Raw genomic sequence first — 21433 nt, forward strand, 5'->3', positions numbered from 1 at the left:
TTGGCAAGAGTGAGCTAGAAGGCTTTACAGTCCTAATCATTTTTCTCTGTTGAAAAAAAAAAGCCAAGGCTCCTTTCCCTGTGGAGTGTACCCAGAGGTTGATTACCTGAGTCTGTCTTGCCTCTCCCCACCCCACCTCCCTAGTCAAACGCTGCGCCAGAGCCCACGCCATTGGCCTAGATGGCCTGTGTTCAGTGGGCTGCCCCTCGAGATCCCAGGCTCTCCTTCGCTGAGCCCTCATCTTCCCAGCAGGGATCAGAACCCGCACTCCTCTATGCAAGTCCTGGGACAGCACAAAGTGGATTAGGGTTAGGGTTCCCACAAACGGAAAAATGTTATTCAAACTCTGTAGGTTCCCAGGAGGCCCTCCGTCTTAATTCTCGAGACCGCTAGGCCCTCGCTGCCCTGAGCGCGGGAGTGGTTGCCACGGCAACAGCCTCTCCCTCTCAATTGGAGCTGCACCCAGGCTTTGGCTAAAGGCTGTTAAAACGTTGGCCAGGTGCGGTGGCCCACGCCTGTAATCCCAGGGCGGATCATCTGAAGTCAGAAGTTTGAAACCATCCTGGCCAACATGGCGAAATTCCGTCTCTACTAAAAATACAAAAATTAGCCGGGCGTGGTGGTGCGCGCCTGTAATCCCAGCCACTCGGGAGGCTGAGGCAGGAGACTCGCTTGAACCCGGGAGGCGGAGGTTGCAGTGATCCGAGATCGCGCCACCGTACTCTAGCCTAGGCGACAGAGCGAGACTCCGTCTCAAAAACAAAAACAAAGTTAGAGCCCTTTATCCGAGGGCCAGCTCTCCTCACTCCCCGCCACAGGTAGGGGAAACCAGGCCTGAGCCAGCGGGCCCCACCGCCCAGAACCGGGAACTCGGCGGGCCACGCCCCTGCCACCCCAGCGCCGGCCGCTCGGTAACAAACACTTCCACTTCCTGAGCGCACTGTCTTCGCCCGCTGCGGGGCGCAGTGCCGAGCACAGGCCCCGCCCCGCGCGTTCCCATTGGCCGGCGCCGTTCACCCGGACTGAGCGCCCCGGCCCGGAGCCCCCTATTGGCCCACGGAGGTCCCCACCCTCAGCGCGGCCCCGCCCCCGGGGTAAGAAGCTGGGGCGGGCTCTGGGACGCTCAGACGCCGCGCGGGGCGGGGATTGGTCCGTGCAGTTCTCTGGGCTCTTCGCGGCCCGCGGCGGCCGGCGGTTCCTGGGACACCTGCTCGCTTCGCCCGTCCGGCGGCTCAGGGCTTCCCCGCTGCGCTCCCGGTTTGCTGGACGGGAAGAAGGGCTGGGCCGTCCCGTCCCATCCCCAACGGAACCCCAAGTCGCGCCGCTGACCCGTCGCAGGGCGAGATGAGCGCGGACGCGGCGGCCGGGGCGCCCCTGCCCCGGCTCTGCTGCCTGGAGAAGGGTCCGAACGGCTACGGCTTCCACCTGCACGGAGAGAAGGGCAAGTTGGGCCAGTACATCCGGCTGGTGGAGCCCGGCTCGCCGGCCGAGAAGGCGGGGCTGCTGGCGGGGGACCGGCTGGTGGAGGTGAACGGCGAAAATGTGGAGAAGGAGACCCACCAGCAGGTGGTGAGCCGCATCCGCGCGGCACTCAACGCCGTGCGCCTGCTGGTGGTCGACCCCGAGACGGACGAGCAGCTGCAGAAGCTTGGCGTCCAGGTCCGAGAGGAGCTGCTGCGCGCCCAGGAAACGCCGGGGCAGGCCGAGCCGCCGGCCGCCGCCGAGGCGCAGGGGGCTGGCAATGAAAATGAGCCTCGCGAGGCCGACAAGAGCCACCCGGAGCAGGTAAGCTCGGCCCCGGCCGCGCAGGCTGGAACGGAGTGGGAGGGGGATCCAGAGAGACCCAGGTGCCCCGGCCGTCCAGCCTTGCGCCGGCCGTCGTTTTTCTGAAACTCGAGCTGCGAGGGGGAGACCGCTTCCGCCCGCCTACCAGGCGCTCTGGCACATCCTAGGCAGGCCTGGGGCTGCGTCCCGCGACCTCCTCTCCTTCCCAGGCTGTGCTGGGAGCCTGAGAGCCTTTGCCGCCTGCACCTCTTGTTCCCTGGCCTTTGGGAGGGCGGCGCAGGGGAACCCAGCCCCCCTTCCCTCGGGTCTGCGGGTGTCTGCTCCCCTTCCTCGGAATCCCCCAGTCCTGCTCGTCCCCTGGCGCCCTCTCCTCGTTCACCCCAGTCCGCAGATGGGCCAGGGAGGAAGGGCTCTCCTTCCCAGAGGTGCCAGCTTCCCCTGCCACTCCTACGTCAAAAGCTAGAGAAATAGCATTACTCCTGTGCGGAGCCCCGGCGCGAGGAGGCCCTCCCCGCAGCCCGCTGGTGTGTGTCCTGAACTTCAGTCCTGCAGGACTTCATCCTCCCGGAGTCCTGTGTGACTTCTAAGGGAGAGGAAGCCCCACCATCTCAGGGCGGTGTGGGGGTTGCCTGGCGGGGAGGAGGAGCCAAGGCATCTCGGAGTGGTGGTTCTGCCACCTCAGAGGATTTACGATTCTCAGGAATGTGAGGAGTAAGCGCCTAGAGCTGTATCTGGGAGGGGAGGGGGAAGACCTTAGAAGAAGAGAAAGATGGCTAGGGGGAGGGGAGAGAGCTCCTGGGGCTCACGGCCCTGTGTGCGCCAGCGGAGCTCACGGTGAGCCGGTGGTCTTGCCCTGGCCTTGCCACGGTCACTCTGGTGCCCACACAGCCAGCAGGCCGGTTGCTTTTTGCCCATGTTTGGTGTTTGCCCATAGGATCCCAGTTTGGATCAGCTGCAGGAGGGGCAGCTGGCAAAACAGGAGTTGTGCTGAGCCTCCTGTCCCCAGAGAGTGGAGTGGTGTACTGTGTAGGGCAGGGCGTGAGCCTCCCAGGGCCCCTTCAGTTTGCACCAGCTCGCCCTGGTGGCAGTGTCTGATGGGAGTGTCCATGGGGACCAGGAGGATCCTTCTGGACAGAGAAAGGGTACAGTTTGGCATTAAGGGAGAAGGCAAAGCCCTAGAGGATCAACTGGTTTGGTGGAAGTGAGGTCACCAGAAGCCCTGTCCAGCCAGAGGTGGGTGCTGGGAATGCCAGGGCCACCAGGCTCCCACTTCCTGCCCCTGCCAACCTGGCATTGGCAAGGGGAGGGGGAAGGGACCTGAGCACCCGTAGCAAGGGGGTTGACACCAGGGAGTTGGGGCTGATGATCTCCAGTCCCAGGCAGAAATCCAGTGTGAACTTTATGCTGAGTCCATCGATCGATTTGACATTCTTTTTTTTTTTTTTTTTGGACTTTGGAACCCACACAAATACTCACCCACCCCCACCCCCCACAAGTTACAGTCTCATTCAGCTCCTCCCTTTGCCCTTTTGGTTATGCTGCTGGGTGCCAGAGGGCCTGGGAGGCTAATGTGGAGGCCTGGCATAGCACATGCGCCCAAAGGCAGCAGCTTTGAGCTTCCTGGGTAAGCACAGAATCAGATTCCTGCATGTTTTGGAGGGACACCTACATTTGTGTGTACTTTGTTAGGCCAAGAGATGAGAGAAGAGCCACCAGCAAATCCTGGGGACACCATCACCAGCCAAGTCCCAGGACTTCTGAGCTTTGGTTCTCCCATCTGTGAGGTGGAGGCATTGGGCGATGTGATGCCTGCCTTCTCTAGAATTGTAGAAATGACATGAAGTACCTGAGCCTCTTATTAAAGTTTTAAACGCTGAACCGCACTCCATGCCCGGCGTTTGAATCCCAGATCCTTAAACTGACTCCTAGTCAACACCATTGAGTCCCTCTAGCAGAAAATCCCCGCAATCCTGTGTGTTGAGCATACAGATGGCCCGTGCGGTTATTGCAAAAAATGTTAACAGACATTGTAAGAGTTCTTTTTTCTAAAACACACCCTATACTACTAAAGCATCAAATGGAGGTTTGCCAGTTCGTTTTAGTCTGAATTTGTGTGCAAAGTGGGGCTGTTTCCTTATCTTCATTAGCCCTCCACTTACTAAGTGAGGATCTCAGTGGAAAAGTGTGGCACAGAGAGTGGTTAACTGGGTGGCCTCTGGCTGGGAAGACCAGCCGTGTCCAGAACCACTCATGGCAGAGGCTGATGGGTACCTGTAACACTGGCCGTCCCCGCTGGGATGTCTAGGCCTAAGGAGGTAGAAGTGGCTCTCCAGCTCTGCCCACCGGCTTTGCTTTGTGGATGGCCTTCCCCTCATCCCCCATGGGGACAGAGGGGCAGCAGCACCCGCCCTGCTGCTCCCCTGCTTAAAACCCTCCTCCCCCGATTCACCACCAGTCACAGGATGAGGCCTAAACCCTTGAGTCTGGGTTCAGAGTGCCGGCTGCGCAGAGCTGAGCCAGCTCAGCTGTACTAGCCAGGCTGTGCGGAGCCAAGTTACTTCACCTCTGTAAGCCTCCATTTCCTCTTGTGTAAGTTGTTGGGGGTGATGGCAGCTACCTCGGAATTGCACGAGGCTGTGTGTAAAGCAGGTAGCTCAGTGCCTGGCACTGAGTCCAGGCTCATCCAGCCTTTGCAGTTGGTATTGGAATGAATACATATTTCACAGTGATCATTGCACATCTATCATGGGGCAGCTAGCACTGGGTCAGCCTCTGCCTAGTTGGGCAAGTGCCACTGTGGCCAAGCCTGGCACCCAGTCAGTGCCCGATCAATGGTCACTGTGGGTTAAGAATGATATGTTGTGGCCAGGTGTGGTGGCTCACACCTGTAATCCCAGCACTTTGGGAGGCCAAAGTGGGAGGATCGCCTGAGCCCAGGAGTTCGAGACCAGCCTGGGCAACATGACAAGATCCTGTCTCTATTAAATTTTTGTTTTGTTTTGTTTTTTAAAGAGTGATATGCTGTTCCATGGCCCTTCTCCATCTGTCATCCTGTTCTTACCACTACCTCCCTATCCCCAAAACCACACCCAGGGTCCGAATTCGTTTCTAGCCTCTGAGCCTTCATACCCTGACCGTTCTGTCCCTTTCCAGGGAGCCTGTCCTTAATCCAGTAGGCAGAGTTAGCATTTCCTTTCCTTCATTTTTTTTTGAGACAGATTCCACCCAGGCTGGAGTGGTGTCGCAACCTCGCCTCACTGCAGCCTCGACCTCCAGGGCTCAAGCGATCCTCCCACCTCATTCTCCCTAGTAGCTGGGACTACAGGCATGCACCACTACGCCCAGCTAATTTTAAAATTCTTTGTAGAGCTGGGGTTTCGCCATGTTGCCCAGGCTGGTCTTGAACTTCTGGGCTCAGGCGATCTGCCCGCCTCGGCCTCCGCCTCCTCTTTGTCCTCACATCTTTTATCGCTCTGAACACACAATATTTTAATCATCTGTTTGTGACCTTTTTCTCCACTACATGGTAAGCCCAAGGGCACCAACTGTGGCCTATTTGTGTTTCTATCCCCAGCGCAGTCCTTGGCACACGTCAGGGAGGCTCTCAAAAACAGTTTTTGAATTAATGAATGAATATATAACAACAGTCAGGGACCTTTGTCCTCATTTAGCTCATCCCGCCCCACCCAGAGATTGGAATTCCAGATAGAACCTACCAACTCCTCTTTCTTGCCTGCTAGCAGCTTCCATTTGAAAACTAGAAAGCCAAAAGTCCAGGCTTTGGGGTCAGCCAGATCAATGTTGAATCCCAGCTCTGCTGTGTGCTGGCTCTGGGATCCTGGGAGTTCATTTTTCCCTGCAACCCTCAGCCTCCACCTCTGTGAAAGGCACTGCCCACAGGGTTATTGGGAAGATTTGGTGACATGACAGGTGTGTAAATGAAAGTGCCCAGCTTGGGGTGTTTCCGGCCAGCCCTGACCCTGATCCCAGAGGCAGAGAGTGCAGGCACCCCAGGGAGCAAGGTGGGTGGTGGGGCACAGTTAGCTGGAGGACCATCAACCTCTTTGCCAGGGCGGGCAGGCCGTTTTACACCAACCAAGTTGGAGCTCTGGTAGGGGCAGAACAGAGGTCGAGCTGCTGGGTGTTTGGATTTCAAATGGACAGGGTATGTGATTGTGTGTTTGGATCTTTGCTGGCAAAACAGTGTAGCCCTGGTTCTTACCTTCAGGCTCCTGTTAACTCAGTAATTCTGGAGATGATTCTCTTGGAGATAGAGGGGGGCTTCTTGGCTGGATGCAGTGACTTGTGCCTGTAATCGCAGCACTTCGGGAGGCTGAGGCAGGAGGATTGCTTGAGCCCAGGAGTTTGAGACCAGCCTGGGCAGCACAGCGAGACCTCGTCTCTACCAAAAAAAAAAAGAGGGGCGGGGGTGAATGGGGATTTCCTTCTCAAGGAACTCCGTATGTCTAGATGAGGTCCTTCTCCCCTTTCCCAGATGTCCCATCTCAGTGGTCCCTGGGAAAGTGGGGTGGGGAATTAAATAAGAAACTCAGGCTGGGCACGGTGGCTCACGCCCGTAATCCCAGCACTTTGAGAGGCTGAGGTGGGCAAATCAGTTGAGGTCAGGAGTTCACGATCAGCCTGACCAACATGGTAAAACCCCATCTCTACTAAAATACAAAAATTAGCCAGGCGTGGTGGCAGGCTCCTGTAGTCCCAGCTACTTGGGAGACTGAGGCAGGAGAATGGCTTGAACCTGGAAGGTGGAGGTTGCAGTGAGTCGACATCGTGCCACTGCACTCCACCCTGGGTGACAGAGTGGGACTCGTCTCCAAAAATAAGACGAAATTCAGCCGAGGTCTTGTTGATGCTGCAGCGCTCTTTATAAGGAGAAACCAGAGCTCTAGACTCCAATAACAAGTGTTCCTCTGCTTTCGTTGCTCTAAGATAGAGTGGCCCTACCTGGAAGGAAACTTAGGTTTGTAATGTGCCTTTAGGCGCTCTACCTATGACATAAAGATGTTGATATGCATTTCTTTCTTTCTTTCTTTTTTTTTTTTTTCCCTGAGACAGAGGCTTGTTCTGTCACCCAGGCTGGAGTGCAGTGGTGTGGTCTCAGCTCACTGCAACCTCCGTCTCCCAGGTTCAAGCAATTCTCCTGCCTCAGCCTCCCATGTAGCTGGGATTACAGGCACCTGCTACCACACTGTGCTAATTTTTGTATTTTTAGTAAAGACAGGGTTTAACTATGTTGGCCAGTTTGGGTGGCACCTGCCACCACACCCTGCTAATTTTTGTATTTTTAGTAGAGACAGGGTTTCAGCACGTTGGCCAGCTGGTTTCAAACTCCTAACCTCAGGTAATCTACCTGCCTTGGCTCCCAAAGTGCTGGGATTATAGGCATGAGCCACTGTGCCCAGCCGATATGCATTTCATTGTCCCCCAGACAAATTAGCTATTGTTTTCTCCATTTTGTAGGTTGACAGTAAGTGTTCAATACATAGTAGCTACTATTTGTGTTAGCAGTGTACTAAGTACTAACCCTCCCTGTCTCATTTAATCCATATGACCACAGTGAGGCAGATATTGGCCCCATTCTCTGCCTATGGAGGCTGACACTTGATCAGTTAAGGTGACCATGGTGGGTCCCAGGACTCTCAGCTAGCAACTCCTCCCACACAGCGCAGGGGTGCGTCTGGGAACCCAGCCCTCTGACTCCAGTGCCTGCACAGCCATTTGGCCACACGAGTAGTCTGTGCTTGATGCCTGACTCTGCCAGGTGTTTCTGCCCATCATATTCTGAGCCACAGCTGGACTTATGTTCCAAACGTGGCTGGCATTATATATCTACTGGACAGTGCTACTCTGGATCCGAGCTGAAATCCTGCCTTCGCCCATCAGCCATGTGTACTTGAGCAATTGACTCCAGCTTTTTGAAGCTGAGTTTCCTTTTCTGTGAAATGCTTGCAATAATACTTTCCTTGTAGGACTATAATTGACTCCTAAGAAAATACACGTAAAGAGCTCGGTGCCTAACATATAGTAGGTGTTCAGTAACCAGCGGCTCCTATTTGTTACTTCAGTGTTGAGCCTCAATTTCACAAGCTCCTTGAAGGTTCTTAATAGCCCCTTGGGACAGCCCCTGGGGGTTAAATCCAGAGACTTTTGGGAGGAGGGTGAGGGATGAGGAGGGAGGCAGAAGGGAAGGCACGGGGCGGCCAGCCCTGGATGGTGTCCAGCCGGGCTGCAGCCCCGGTACCAGCCTGCTCCATCCCAGGCTTGCCCAGCCCTGGGGAGACCTGAGCCAGACTCTGCCCCCTCCCGCCCCCGTGGGAAGAAGAGGTTACTAGCCAGAAGGAGAACCTGGTTCAGACCTCTGAGTCCTGGGGGTATCTGTCAGACCAGCAGCCCTCACTTTAGTGTATGACTCCCTCCTGGTTCCCACCCTACCAGACTCCAGGGAAAGCTCTTCCCACTGAGAAACAGGAGGGAGGAGATCAAGGGCTAGGAGCAGTGAGTGACCTTTTTTGCAAATGGAGGCATCCAACATTCCCCGCCGCCTGCACAGACCTGGAGGGATGTGGAGGGTGGAAGGAGGTCCTGTAGGGTAAAATGAGGTGACATCAGGGCCACTCGGCAGGGCCAGTGACAGCCAAGCCCCCTGTACCTCACCTAGGGTAAGGAGAAGACACCTTCTGCCTAGAGGTGTGGACACTGGCTGAGTGTCCGGAGTCCCTGGTCACTTCCCAGTGCCCCCAGGCTGCCTGTCACGCAGCTCTCCAGGCAAGGCCAGCTGTCTCCATCCTGGCTTCCTTGAAGAGCCAGCACCAGAGACCCAGGCCTGTTTCCAGAATGTGGGGAACAAACTGAGCTGCCTCCCAGAACAAACATGGCCCTTACCCCCAACATACTCTTGACACACACACCCCAGCCCCCCGAGAACAGCCAGGGCTCCCTCCTGCCCCTTCCATCCTCTTGTTGGGGCTGATTTTCCTGTATTGGGCATCACGGCACTGGTCTTCTTTGCATGAACAAGAGCCCTGGGCTGGGGGAGGTGCGGTCTTGAGAAGTGGGGTTACCTCTGTTGTTCCCCTGGACACCCAAGTGGTCTTCCTACTCCTCCAGCCGCTTTCCTCTGGGGTCCTGAGCTGGCTGGCTCGAAGGAAGCGGGCTGGCTATTTCTGTAGGGCCCATCACTATGGCATCAGCCAGGGAGGGGCTGGGCCCAATGGGGCGTTGGCCTCAGGCTCCCACAGCCTTCCCCGAAGGGAGGAAGGAGGAGCAGGGAGCGGCCCTGGGCCTGCTCCCCAGAGACGGTCACTGGGATTAGGGTATCGACTTTCCCCGGCTTTCCAGGTGACTGCTGGTGGCGCCTATTGAATTCCGTGCCCGCCATCCGCTCCCTGGACTGCGTGGGTGGAGGTGATGGGGTGGGTGGAGGTGATGGGGCGGCCACTTGGGGTGGGGTGAAGCTCCCTGGGGGAAAGGACAGATGAAGGGAGGCAGCCTGAGGGTGGAGGAGGTCCTGGGAGAAGGGTCTGGGGTCAGCTCTCCCGGCAGGGTCTTTTCTGGAAAGCCAGCCAGCATTGTGTGAAAGTGAGAGTCTCCAGCCTGTCCAACCCTGGGTCACCCCGGCCCAGCTGCACTGCCCATCGGCTGTGTGGCCTCATGTTCCCTCCTGTCAATTCTGGCTCTCTGCCGTCTCCTTTCTGAGCAGATCCTGATTTTGTCTTGAACTTGGGTCTCCCGGGCTGTTGTCGTCACTGGAGATCCACTTTGCCCTCTGGAACTCACTGGGGCTATGTTCCTTTTTAGGTTCCTCCTCCCACCATGCTTTGGGCCCCTCTGTAGCTGGCTCCTCCTAAGCTCCTGGGGGCCACACACCAAGCCCAGCATGCCTGGACGTCACTCCCATTTGCCCCCTTTCCCCAGAGGCAGAACCCAACCCTGCCCCAGCTTGGGGGTGAGGGTCCAAGAGCAATGGTGGCTGAGCTCGGCCAAGTACCCCATACCTCCCCATCTTCTCTCAGTGCTGGGCCTGGAGACCACAGGCCAGGCCCCACGGATCCCCAGGGGGGCTGCCCCAAGGGACTCCCCCTGCCAGCCCCAGCCTCCACCCAGGCTGGGATGGGCTGGCTTGATGGGCTGACTCAGCAGCTGGCACTGACACCTCCTGGAGACAGCTGGGAGGCTCCTGCTGGGGGAGGGGTGAGGAGGAACAAGGCTGGTCTCCCTTGGAGAGTGGGAACCCCCTTCCCGTGTGAGGGGAGGCAGTCTCTAGGGACTTGGGGAGGAGGCTCTACAGGTGCATTGGAGCTGTCTAAATGCCGGTGGGGCCTACCTGGGGCTTCCCATCTCCTTGTCCAGCCACCCCCTCAGGTCCTAGAGCCACCACAGAGCCACGTCTAGACAGAACAGTGGAGCAGTCCCAGTGCAGAGGAAGGGAACAGAGGGCACCTGAGCCCCTCAGTCTGGGTCCCCCGTTTCCCCTTGAACTGCATGACTTGGTGCTGGCAGAGCGGAGCAAGGCTCAAAGGAGGCCCTGGAGCTTTGGCACCATATGTCACTAGGCGAGGGGCACTGGGGTGAAGATCAGTGAGGGAAGCCCACAGCACAGAGACCAGGGCCAGAGGACGGGCATCCCAAAGGCAGCGAGCACAGCCCTGCCCTGCCAGCCGGGGGGAGCGCCCAGAGCCACCTGCCCCCAGTCCAGCCATGCCCCTGTCCCATCACCCACGCCAGGCTTCATCCCCCAGCTCAGGCCGTAGCTCCAGCTATGAGAGGCCCTGAGCACCTGGAAGGAAGGCTGTGGTTTCTTCAGCTCCCAGCCCACCTCCAGCAGAGGCTGCAGCCTATGCCCTGGAGAGAGCTGCTGTCTGCCCTCTACTGCCTGACTCCTGTTGGGACCTCACCTCCCAGTGGATTGCCCCATTCTGGACTTGGATCCTTAAGGAGCACGCTGCAGTGTGGTGGAAGGAGGACAGGTTCCAAGTCAGAGACCAGGGTTGGAGTTCTGGCTGTGTGATGTCAGGCAGTGGGCTCAACATCTCTGAGCCTCAGTTTCCCCGTCTCAAAAACAGCTGACAAGCCCCAGCCAGGTTATGGGAAGGTTTTTGGGAGCGTGGGGACTGTGGAGAGAGGTTGGAGGAGGTCACTAGAGCTGCCCCCTGCCTGTCCTGAGATTTCACCCTCCCCACTTTCTCAGGGTGTCGGCCAGGTCCTGCAGCTCGGTCTGGCTGAAGCAGAAAGCTGCGCCTGTCCTGGTGACGGCAACTGGTCAGACTTGTTTCTACTCACCTAGGGCCTGGGGGAGGGCCTGGCTGGGAGCTTTGTGAAGGGATTAGCTCTAGGGGAGAAGAGCCTCACTTACTCCCGGAACAAGATCCCGTAGGGCTGTGGGAGTGCCGGGGGTGAGCCTGGGGCAGGTGACAGCTGAACAAGCGGGGAGTGGGCCCTGCAGTGAGGCAGGGGATGGGCCAGGGAGAACAAGGCAAGAGGCTTCATTCAGGGTTCCTAAGCCTTTGTGAGCCCCTCACTGTTTTACCACTCACTTAACCGTCTTTGTTGTTGGGGTGAGGGGCCCTCAAGCCTAGATTTGGGCATGAAACACAGGAAGAAAGACCTGCCCGAGCCTTTAAAGGAATGCAAAGTCATCCTCTAGCCACCCCCAGAGACCGAAAGGCTGGGGATTGAGTCTGCTGCAGATGGTGGCAGCCTCCCGGGGCTGGCAAGTTGGGACAGAGGCCCATACACCCTCCTGGGCACGCCTTCCCACTCCTCTCGGCCCTCTCCACTCCCAGCTGGGGATTTGGGTTTCAGAGCAGCCTGGCACACACGCCCCCACCCCACCAGAATCTCACTCCCAGCTTCCTATGACTCTTCATTAGTATTCACAACAATGGGAAAGTCTGGGTGTGCACAGGGATTTTTTACAGTTAGAAAGTGTTTAAGGCAATGACCTCACTGGGCCTCAGCCACCCTGGGAGGCAGATGGCAGTCAGAATGATCCATAAATGACCTGCCCCAGGTCACACAGCTCCTAAACAGGGGAGCTGGAACCTGGCTCGGAGCCTTGACTATCCACTGCTCATTGCCTGATGTGCTGAGTGATAACGCAGGGCCAGCAGGTTGGACAGCAGCCAGTGGCTCTGCACCAGGCCTGGAGGAGGGGGAGAGGGACAGGGACTCAGGCGTAGTCCTTGGGCACAGGCTTCAGCCGCCCACACCCATATTCCCTCCATCATACTGTGTGTCCAGGCCTGCAGCTTCTAAGCTGAGCTGCTTACTTTGGACCAAGCATGTTGGAAACTGTTTTCAGCTGAATCCGAGCACTCAAAAGAAATCTGCATGTGCCCTTTTAGTAGGTCACACCCTCCAGGCCACAGCCACACTGGGCTCCCTTTAGCCCAGCCCTGCTTTTCCCAGTCCCCTCCCCATTCAGGCTCCTTGGCTTCTGGGGTCTCTGTGCTTCCGTTGCCACCTCTACCCTCAGGCAGCGGTGTAGGGGGAGGAGGTCCTGGAACGCCTGAGGATGGCCCCCTGTCTTATCCAGGTCCCTTGCTGTGCCGCACAATAGGTTTTTGGTTATCTGCTCCTTCTGGCTCCCTTTTGGCTGGGCCATTTGGCTTGGTGGGGGTGAGAGAGAGTTCGAGTATATGGAGGAAGGCTTTACTGTAAACACACGGCCCAGCTTTCAGTAAACACCTGCCTCTTCCTCCCCTGCTGCAGAGAACAGGGTACAAAGGGGCTGGGGGTCCTCAGCCATATGTCCCAGGTCCCCAGCCAGGCTGACAGGGGTGCCACACTCTGCCCCCTCTCCAGGAGGGCCAGACTGAGCCACCAATGGGGAGGGATAGGGGCCCGATCAACACAGCATGCGATTCACCTTAGACTGTCAGAAGGGACAGGCACGTGAGAGCTAACCTGGTCTCACCCTTCATTTCCCAGAAGAGGAAACTGAGGCTTGGACAGAACAGTGTTTTACCCACATAACCTAAGCAGGTTGCTGCGGTGCTGGGTGTCCACACAAGTCTTTTGAGTCCTGGGCCAGAACCCTCTCAAATTGCTGTGTAGGGATCTAAGCAAATTTGCGTCCTCCCAAACCTTCCTTGTTTGGGGAGATGGGGCCAGGCAGAGGACAGGGAAGGCAGAACCTGGGGCATTGTGGAATAGCCATGGACCCTCCCCTGTCTCTGCAGCGCAAGCTTCGGCCTCGGCTCTGTACCATGAAGAAGGGCCCCAGTGGCTATGGCTTCAACCTGCACAGCGACAAGTCCAAGCCAGGCCAGTTCATCCGGTCAGTGGACCCAGACTCCCCAGCTGAAGCTTCAGGTCTCCAGGCCCAGGATCGCATTGTGGAGGTGATGCTTCTTGCCCTCTTCCTATCTGACTGCCCCGCTCCCTGCAGATCAGCAGCACCTGGGGCTTGATTAGCCTATGGGCATAGCCAGCCTGGAGCGGCTGGATGGATGGGTGGATGGGAGGGAGACAGGGACGGGTGGTGGATGGATAGATGGAAGGATAGATGAACTGACTGACAGATTCCTTTCTTACCTCTACTCTCCCCTGAACTCCTCCTTGCCAAGCAGATATACTGGGCAGCCTGTGATTCACCCATCGATCAGGCAGATGTCTGGGGACATCTCCAGAGCTTCCCTGCTGCCAGGCACACAGAGGCGGGTGGCAATAACAAAACCCCTCTCCTGAGTTAGCCTTTTATTTATATATATATATATATATATTTTTTTTTTTTTTTTTTTTTTTTGAGATGGAGTCTCGCTTTGTTGCCCAGGCTGGGCTGGAGTGCAGTGGCACAATCTCAGCTCACTACAACCTCTGCCCCCCGGGTTCAAGCGATTCTCCTGCCTCAACCTCCTGAGTAGCTGGGATTACAGTTGGCCAGGCTGGTCTCAAACTCCTGACCTCAAGTGATCCTCCTGCCTCAGCCTCCCAAAGTGCTGGGATTCCAGGCGGGAGCCACCTCGCCTAGCCCCGAGTTAGGCTTTTAGACTCGCTCATTCGGTGCTCTGGCTCTAGTGTATGCTCCTGGGAGGTGAAACGTGAACCAAATGCTCAGGCAGGTCCCAGAATCACAGTCTTAGAACCTTAGAGCTAGAGATCAGCTCTCCCAAGACTTCTCATTTTACACGTGAGAAAACCAAGGTCCAGAGAGGGAAGTCGGACAGCAAGTCCTTACCCAGGCTGGGCCCCACCCCGGCCTCCCAGCTCGCTCCCATCCCATCTCTCCCAGCTGTGTTTGTTTAGTCTCGTCTGGATATTTTCGTTGGCCCTTCCCATGTATCCTGCCTCCCCAGCTGACTGTCCACGGGAGGACCCCTGGCCTAGTTCAGGACTCTGCAGAAATGGGGGTCAGTATCCCCAAGTTGTGAACTGCAAACTGGCTGAGAACCAAGGTGGCCGCCCCCGCCCCCAGCCCTCCTCCACCTACCTGTCCCAGAACCAAGGCCTGTGCCCGTAACGCCTCCCCAACCCCGCCCTGCAGGTGAACGGGGTCTGCATGGAGGGGAAGCAGCATGGGGACGTGGTGTCCGCCATCAGGGCTGGCGGGGACGAGACCAAGCTGCTTGTGGTGGACAGGGAAACTGACGAGTTCTTCAAGAAATGCAAAGTGACCCCATCTCAGGAGCACCTGAATGGTAAGCCGGGTGGGGCCGCTGGCCGTCCTGGGGCTGGAGGCCCCCAAGTCAGGAATGTGAGCCAGGGCTAAGACTTTGCTGGGTCCCAGGCGAGGGGTGGGCAGCTTTCCGGCGTGGGTGCTCCCTCCTCCTCCTTCATGGGAGGCCCAGAGGTGTGGGCTGGGGGAGTGGGGGCCTAGTGTAGGGAGTGGCAGTGGGTTTCCGAGGACGGCTTGTGATGGGGTCAGCTGGCATGAGGTCGCTGAGAAAAATGGACAGATCTTCTGACTCCCGGCCAAAGCTGCAGCCCCAAAGGAGGCCTGAGCCCCCAGTCCTGTCCCCACCAGCAAACTTTCAGGGCAGTGTCGACGTGAGGAAAGGGTTAACTCCGGGGAGGCCTCCAGCCTTTGCTTGGTCAGATCAGAGTCCAGTGGCGGGGCCCAGTGCCTCCCCTCCCTCCGCTCAGGTTGTCTTGGAAACTCAGCCTTGCTGGCTCTAGAGAGTAGTGGGTCCTCCTTCAAGCCCTGGGCCCCTGCCCCCCCCATCCCCCAGCATCACCCTGCCAAGCCCGGCGCCTCCCCCTGCCCAGGCCCGAGCCAAACAGGGCAGGGCTGCTGCACTGGGGCAGGGAGGGGTTAAGCAGTGCTCTGCTCCTTGGTCTGGACTTTCTCCCTGGGAAGATGGCTCCCTGGAGCGGGCAGGGGTGCTCACTGGGCCATACTGTGGGTGGAACCTCTTGGGACTTTGCAGTGGGTGGGGCCTCCTGAAGACTCAAGGTTGTATGTGCAAAAGGGGATTCACACAAAGGTCTTGCTGCAGACTCCCATCCCCAGTTGGAAGGGACAACTGGGGAGGCCCTGTCCCCTTCTGGCGCAATCCAAGGCCCGGAGGCTCCTAGAAAAGAGGATGGCCCCTGGAAGTCCCTAGCTGGCTCTGGGCATGGGAGATGGGGTACCACCTTACCCTTATCTCCCAAGTTCATGGAAACCAGGTAACTCAGATAATCCCCTTCTCCACTGATGGGGAGACTAAGGCCCAGAGAAGCCCCAGCCTTCCTCCTAGGGATCTGATATGAGGAAGACACAGCTGGAATCTGGATTCCACTCAGCTCCTGGGATAGTCCCCTGCTTCCCCCACCCCTTCGCCCTGCAGGTAATTGGCTCCCTCAGACATTCCTGCCTCTTCTGCCTGTCTCTCGGGCTAGAGGGGCTGCAGCCTCTGGCCAAAGGACCTGAAGAGGGAGAGGCCTGGGGACAGTCTCCTCCCCGGAGTCCCTCCAGGATGGCATCCTCACTCTTTCCATAGAGAGGAATGCCCCCCTGTCCGGCAGCCAGGGTTTCACTCTGACCACTGTGAGCTGATGGGGAGGGGACAGTGAGTGTCCCTGGTGTCCCAGCAAGGCTGTGGGTGTCAGAGGGGAGGAGAAGATGAGAGTCAGGTATCTCTGGCTGTGTCCTGGACTGGGGACAGGGAAAAGATGACCAGGAATTTTAAGCTAAGAGTTCAGAAGAAGCCCGCCTACGCTGACCAGTCCCTGGAGATGGCACAGCCACCCCTGAAGCCATGTGGGACCCCTACCCTGAGTGAGCCCAGTGAAGGTGACCCCAGACCTGTCTTCTCTCCCTCTGACCCCTCCAGGTTTCCCACTGGCTTGGGGAGGGGATACCCAGGACACACCCCTTGAGCCTTCTTGTCCCCCCTCATTTCCTGATTGGCAAATAGGAGTTGGAATTATTTTCTCTTTTTTTTTTCTTTTGTTTTGAGACAGAGTCTTGCTCTGTCACCCAGGCTGGAGTGCGGTAGTGCAATCTCAGCTGACTGCAACGTCTGCCTCCTAGGTTCAAGTCATTCTCCTGCCTCAGTCTCCTGAGTAGCTGGGACTACAGGCACGCGGCACCATGCCCAGCAAATTTTTATATTTTTAGTAGAGATGGGGTTTCACTATATGGCCAGGATGGTCTCGATTTCTTGACCTTGTGATCCACCCACCTCGGCCTCCCAAAGTGCTGGGATTATAGGTGTGAGCCACTGTGCCTGGCCTTTTTTTTTTCCTTCTTTCAGACACAGTCTCACTCTGTCGCCCAGGCTAGAGTGCGGTGGCACGATCTCGGCTCACTGCAACCTCCGCCTCCTGGGTTCAAGCAATTCTCCTGCCTCAACCTCCTGAGTAGCTGGGATTACAGGCGCACGCCACCACACCCGGCTAATTTTTGTATTGTTAGTAGGGATAGGGTTTCACCATGTTGGCCAAGCTGGTCTCGAACTCCTGACTTCAGGTGATCCACCTGCCTCATCCTCCCAAAGTGCTGGGATGACAGGCATGAGCCACCGAGCCTGGACTATTTTCTCTTTCAGTTGAGGCAGATACTAACTGTAGTCTGGGGTGTGGTTCCAATTTCGGTGTCATCATCATCACCCGGGGAGCGTTTGGAAAATGCTGATTCCTAGGCCTGCCCACTAAACCAGAATCTGTGCTGCCAAGGTCCAGGAATCTATACTTTAACAAGCTTCCCATGTAGGAGTTCCCAGATAGGAATTAGGCAGCCATCCTGGAATTTCATCTCCATCCGGGACAATGCATTTTTTAAACACCTTGTGACCCACCAGTGCCTCATAAGATCATTTTGGTAGATAGAGACCAGCAGGGTTTGTTTGTTTGTTTGTTTGTTTTGCCGGAGTCTTGCTATGTTGCCCAGGTTGGAGTGTAGTGGCACGATCTTGGTTCACTGCAACCTCCACCTTCTGGGTTCAAACGATTCTCCTGCTTCAGCCTCCCAAGTAGCTAGGATTACAGGTGTGTGCCACCATGCCCAGCTAATTTTCTTTTTGTCTTTTTTAGTAGAGACAGGGTTTCACCATGTTGGCCAGGCTGGTCTCGAACTCCTGACCTCAAGTGATCCAGCTGCCTCGGCCTCCCAAATTGCTGGTGTGAGCAACTACACCTGGCCCAGAAACTTTTTTTTTTTAATGACATGAAATTAAAAATATCAAAGAACACTGTAGTAAGGGTATTGCTTTGTGAAACTTTTGTTACACAAAATTTTTGTGTGTGCTGAGTCATCAAAATGCAAACATAGGCCAGACATTTGCTCACACCTGTAATCTCAATACTTCGGGAGGCCGAGGTGAGAGGATTGCTTGAGGCTAGGAGTTTGAGACCAGCCTGCACAACATGGCAAGGCCCCATCTCTACAAAAAAAATTTTTTAAATAAACAACAAGGCAAATGTACTTATGGTGGGTGGACATCAGAAAAGTTTGAGATGTTGACCCAGGGAACAAGATCTAATGATCTGCCCAACCCCAACTCCCGCCTCCTCTCCACGCTCTATTCCATTCCCATTCCGGACTCACCTCTGCTCTCTCCTTCGCCTAGGTCCCCTGCCTGAGCCCTTCACCAATGGCGAGATACAGAAGGTAAGGGCGGGTCCCCTGTTTCTCTGGATTTCAATCCTGGGGGTGCGGGAGACAGGTCAGAAGGTGCTATGGTTGGTAGGATAGCCCTCTGGCTAAGGCCAAAACCTCAGGGTCCCCAGTTCCAGCTCCTTCTTCGGCTCCAAGCTATAGAACTGCCAGAACTCTCTTGGCCTCTGCCTGGGGCCAAAGCTGTTGGGAGGGAGAGGGCTGGCTGGGCCCCTCTGCAGCCCGCCATCCTGGGTGACAAGCCCCCGCCTCCAACTCCCCACCATACAGAAGGGGCCATTCTTTCCCCCAAGAACAGAGCTTCAGTGTCTGGCCACGGGCAGCCGGGCCGCTGCTACTTCCAGTCTGGGTTGGAAGAACAAAGCCCCTCCTCCCCCCTTCCCTGGGCAGAAGGGAAAGGGGGTGAGGCTGGGGAAGAGATGGTGGGGCTGGGCGCCAGCTGAAGCCATGGAAGAACCCAGGAAGGGGCTGGGTGCCAAGCTGATGCCCCAGCCAAAGCCTTCACTCTGGGACAGGCCAACTCAGTCAGGCCACAGAGTAGGAACTTTCTGCAGGGTCTGCTCAAAGGTTCCCCTTTCCTAGGAGCTCCTGCCAGGGTACTTGACAAGGGGGAGGGTCCTTGGACCCAGGCCTAAACCTTCTGTCACCTCATCTTTGGATCTAGAATGTTTCATCTACTTTCTTTCTTCAAGGCCCTCCTTTGCTGCTTCAGGGTTAGGGTTTCAGGATTCCTGGGGTCAAATCCAGGCAAACAGTCAGGTGGACCACAGGAGATTCAGGGAGCACCACATGGGTTCCCCATGCCAAGCAAAGAGGCCTCCAGTGTCCCCACATTCCAAGAAGCCCCTCCCTGGTCACTGGCTCAAAAGGCAAGTCAGTATCTAAAAGCCACATTGGAGCAGCCCAGGGGGAGGGAGCGCTAATCCCATGATATCTGTACCCCTCCCATCCCTCCAGCCTGAGCAGAACCAGCCTGCCCTCTGATCCTCGAAGGAATGTAAAAAGGAGCCCCAGCAGGCTCAGGCGGTGGGAACCCGGGGTGGGTGGCCAGGGCATCAGCACTACCTCTTCTCAGTCTGGGGCCCCTACTTCCCCAGGAGCTCCCTCCTGCCTCAGGACTCCCTCACCCCATCCTGTGACAACCCACACCCCTCTTCTCTCTGCCAGGAGAACAGTCGTGAAGCCTTGGCAGAGGCAGCCTCAGAGAGCCCCAGGCCAACCCTGGTGAGATCCGCCTCCAGTGACACCAGCGAGGAGGTAGGCCAGCCATGCAGGGGGTAGCAACTGGGTTACAGGAAGCCGATTCCCAGGCCGCACTTGTTCCTGGCACACCAGCCTGCCTTTGAGGTCACATGCTGAGCCGCATTCTGTTCTTGTGACCTGGCTTCCCTGGGCACGGCCCCAAGGGAGCCACCTCACTGAGGCTGAGGACCAGGGAGCCTAATGAGGGACTGACTCCCAACTTCCTGCCCCCACTTCTCTTTACAGCTGAATTCCCAAGACAGCCCCCCAAAACAGGACTCCACAGCGCCCTCGTCTACCTCCTCCTCCGACCCCATCCTGGACTTCAACATCTCCCTGGCCATGGCCAAAGAGAGGGCCCACCAGAAGCGCAGCAGCAAACGGGCCCCGCAGATGGACTGGAGCAAGAAAAACGAACTCTTCAGCAACCTCTGAGCGCCCTGCTGCCAGCCACCCGGTGACTGGCAGGGCCGAGCCAGCCTTCCACCCCACCTTTTTCCTTCTCCCCAGTTACTCCCCTGAATCAACGTACAAATCAGCACCCACATGCCCTTTCTTGACAAATGATTTTTCTAGAGAACTATGTTCTTCCCTTACCTTAGGGAAGGTGAATGTGTTCCCGTCATCCTGCAATTAGAAAGGAGACTCTGCCTCCCTCCTCCTCACTGAGTGCCTCATCCTACCAGGTGTCCCTTTGCCACTCTGCCTGGGATATTGCTGGGACCTGCACCATGCCAGGATCGTGGGACCAGGCGAGAGGACACCTTTCCTTCCTCCCCCGTGTGATAACTGGGTCCAGGGCTGATCATTGACTGCAGAACTGCCACTCTCAGTGGACAGGGCATCCGTTATCCTGAGAGCTGTGGCAGACACATCTTGCTTTCATTTGATTTTTGTTGTTGTTAAGAGTGCAGTATTGCAGAGTCTAGAGGAATTTTTGTTTCCTTGATTAACATGATTTTCCTGGTTGTTGCATCCAGGGCATGGCAGTGGCCTCAGCGTTAAACTTTTGTTCCTACTCCCACCCTCAGAACTGGGCAGCACGGGGAGGGTTTGGCTACCCCTGCCCATCCCTGAGCCAGGTACCACCATTGTAAGGAAACACTTCAGAAATTCAGCTGGTTCCTCCAAACCCTCCAGCCTCTGTGTCTTCCTTGGGAGTTTTGTCCTCTGGCCTTGGACCCCTTATAGGTAGAAAGTGAGAAATGGTAAGCCAGGGTGGTCTTTGGCTGGGAGGGTGGCGTACACTGGAGGGAGGGCCATCTAGGGCTCCCTGTGACCCCAAGCCTGAGTAGCTTTAGCTAGAGGGCCTAGCTGCCGAAGTCCTGTGGGAAGGAGGATGCATGTACCCAGCCGGGTGTTCAGCTTGGTGGTCCGTGTGCCTGTGTCCCAGGCTGTAAGCACTGATGTGGGCTAGGGACCCCTTGACTAATAGGGACATTTACCAGAGGAAGTGGGAGCTCAGACATGCTCAGAGGACTCTGGGAGGTTCCTGTAATTCCAGAAGCGTGGAAAGTGTGTCCCAGGATGGAGCTGGGTTTGGAATGTAAGGACTTGGCTTTACTCTTTCTGCCTACAGCCAGTGGGGTGCAGGAGTCCCAGGGGCAGGCTGGGCTGGTGCCAGATCCTCTATCTTATCTGGCCATTGTGACCTGATTGGAGGGCAAGTGTCCAGTGCCAGGGGAAAACAAACCGGTCCACTGAGCCCTGGGACATGCTGTGTGGCTAGGTGGGGTGGAAGGGACTTTTCAAGGGCGAAATGCCCTATCCCCAACAAAAGACCCAGGTCCCTGATACCTTTGGCACCTGAAGCCTGATGTGGAGGTCTGGAAAGGTGGCCTGCAAGAGCTAGGCTGCAGGGCGGAGAAGTTCCAGGCAGGTGCTCAGAAGGAAGGTGCCCCCAGGCTAGTCTCCACCCAACCCAAAGGACACCTCTCAGAAGACAGGCTCCGGGCAGAGGGGAATGAGTAAAGCACGAAGATCTGGAATCAGGGAGTGGGCCGTGTCCGCAGACCAGTCACTATCTGGCCATCTGTTCCTTGTTAGAGGAACCATCCAAAACCCTTATCACAACAGCGCCCTGTTCAGCTGACCTGTCCCCACCCCACCCTTGCTTCTACCCTTTGACCCCTGACAGATTCCCTTGCTTCTACCCTTTGGCCCCTGACAGATTCCCCCTGACAGGGGTTGTGGAGGGGCCCCTCCCTACCTCATCTGCCAGATGGGGAAGCCCTGGGGGACCTTTGACTCTTCATTAACCTGAAGACTGGTGGAAGGAATGGGTGGCCTCGAGGGAACTCCCATTGCTGAGGTACACGTGGAACGAAGGGAGCCACGACAAACAACACG

General features: G+C 56.8%; 1 protein-coding gene across 1 annotated transcript; it reads left to right on the forward strand.

Annotated features, from left to right (window-relative positions):
• Nucleotides 1-10: 10 nt before the first annotated feature.
• SLC9A3R1 (SLC9A3 regulator 1) lies at nucleotides 11-20216 on the forward strand. The gene is made up of 6 exons (XM_003913387.5): nucleotides 11-1785; nucleotides 12984-13145; nucleotides 14288-14441; nucleotides 17796-17836; nucleotides 19010-19099; nucleotides 19331-20216. The coding sequence occupies exons 1-6, from the start codon at nucleotides 1345-1347 to the stop codon at nucleotides 19517-19519; spliced, it is 1077 nt and encodes a 358-aa protein (XP_003913436.2). The 5' UTR covers nucleotides 11-1344; the 3' UTR covers nucleotides 19520-20216.
• Nucleotides 20217-21433: the final 1217 nt, after the last annotated feature.

Source organism: Papio anubis, chromosome 17 (genome assembly GCF_008728515.1).
Source record: "Papio anubis isolate 15944 chromosome 17, Panubis1.0, whole genome shotgun sequence".
NCBI classification, from domain to species: domain Eukaryota; kingdom Metazoa; phylum Chordata; class Mammalia; order Primates; family Cercopithecidae; genus Papio; species Papio anubis.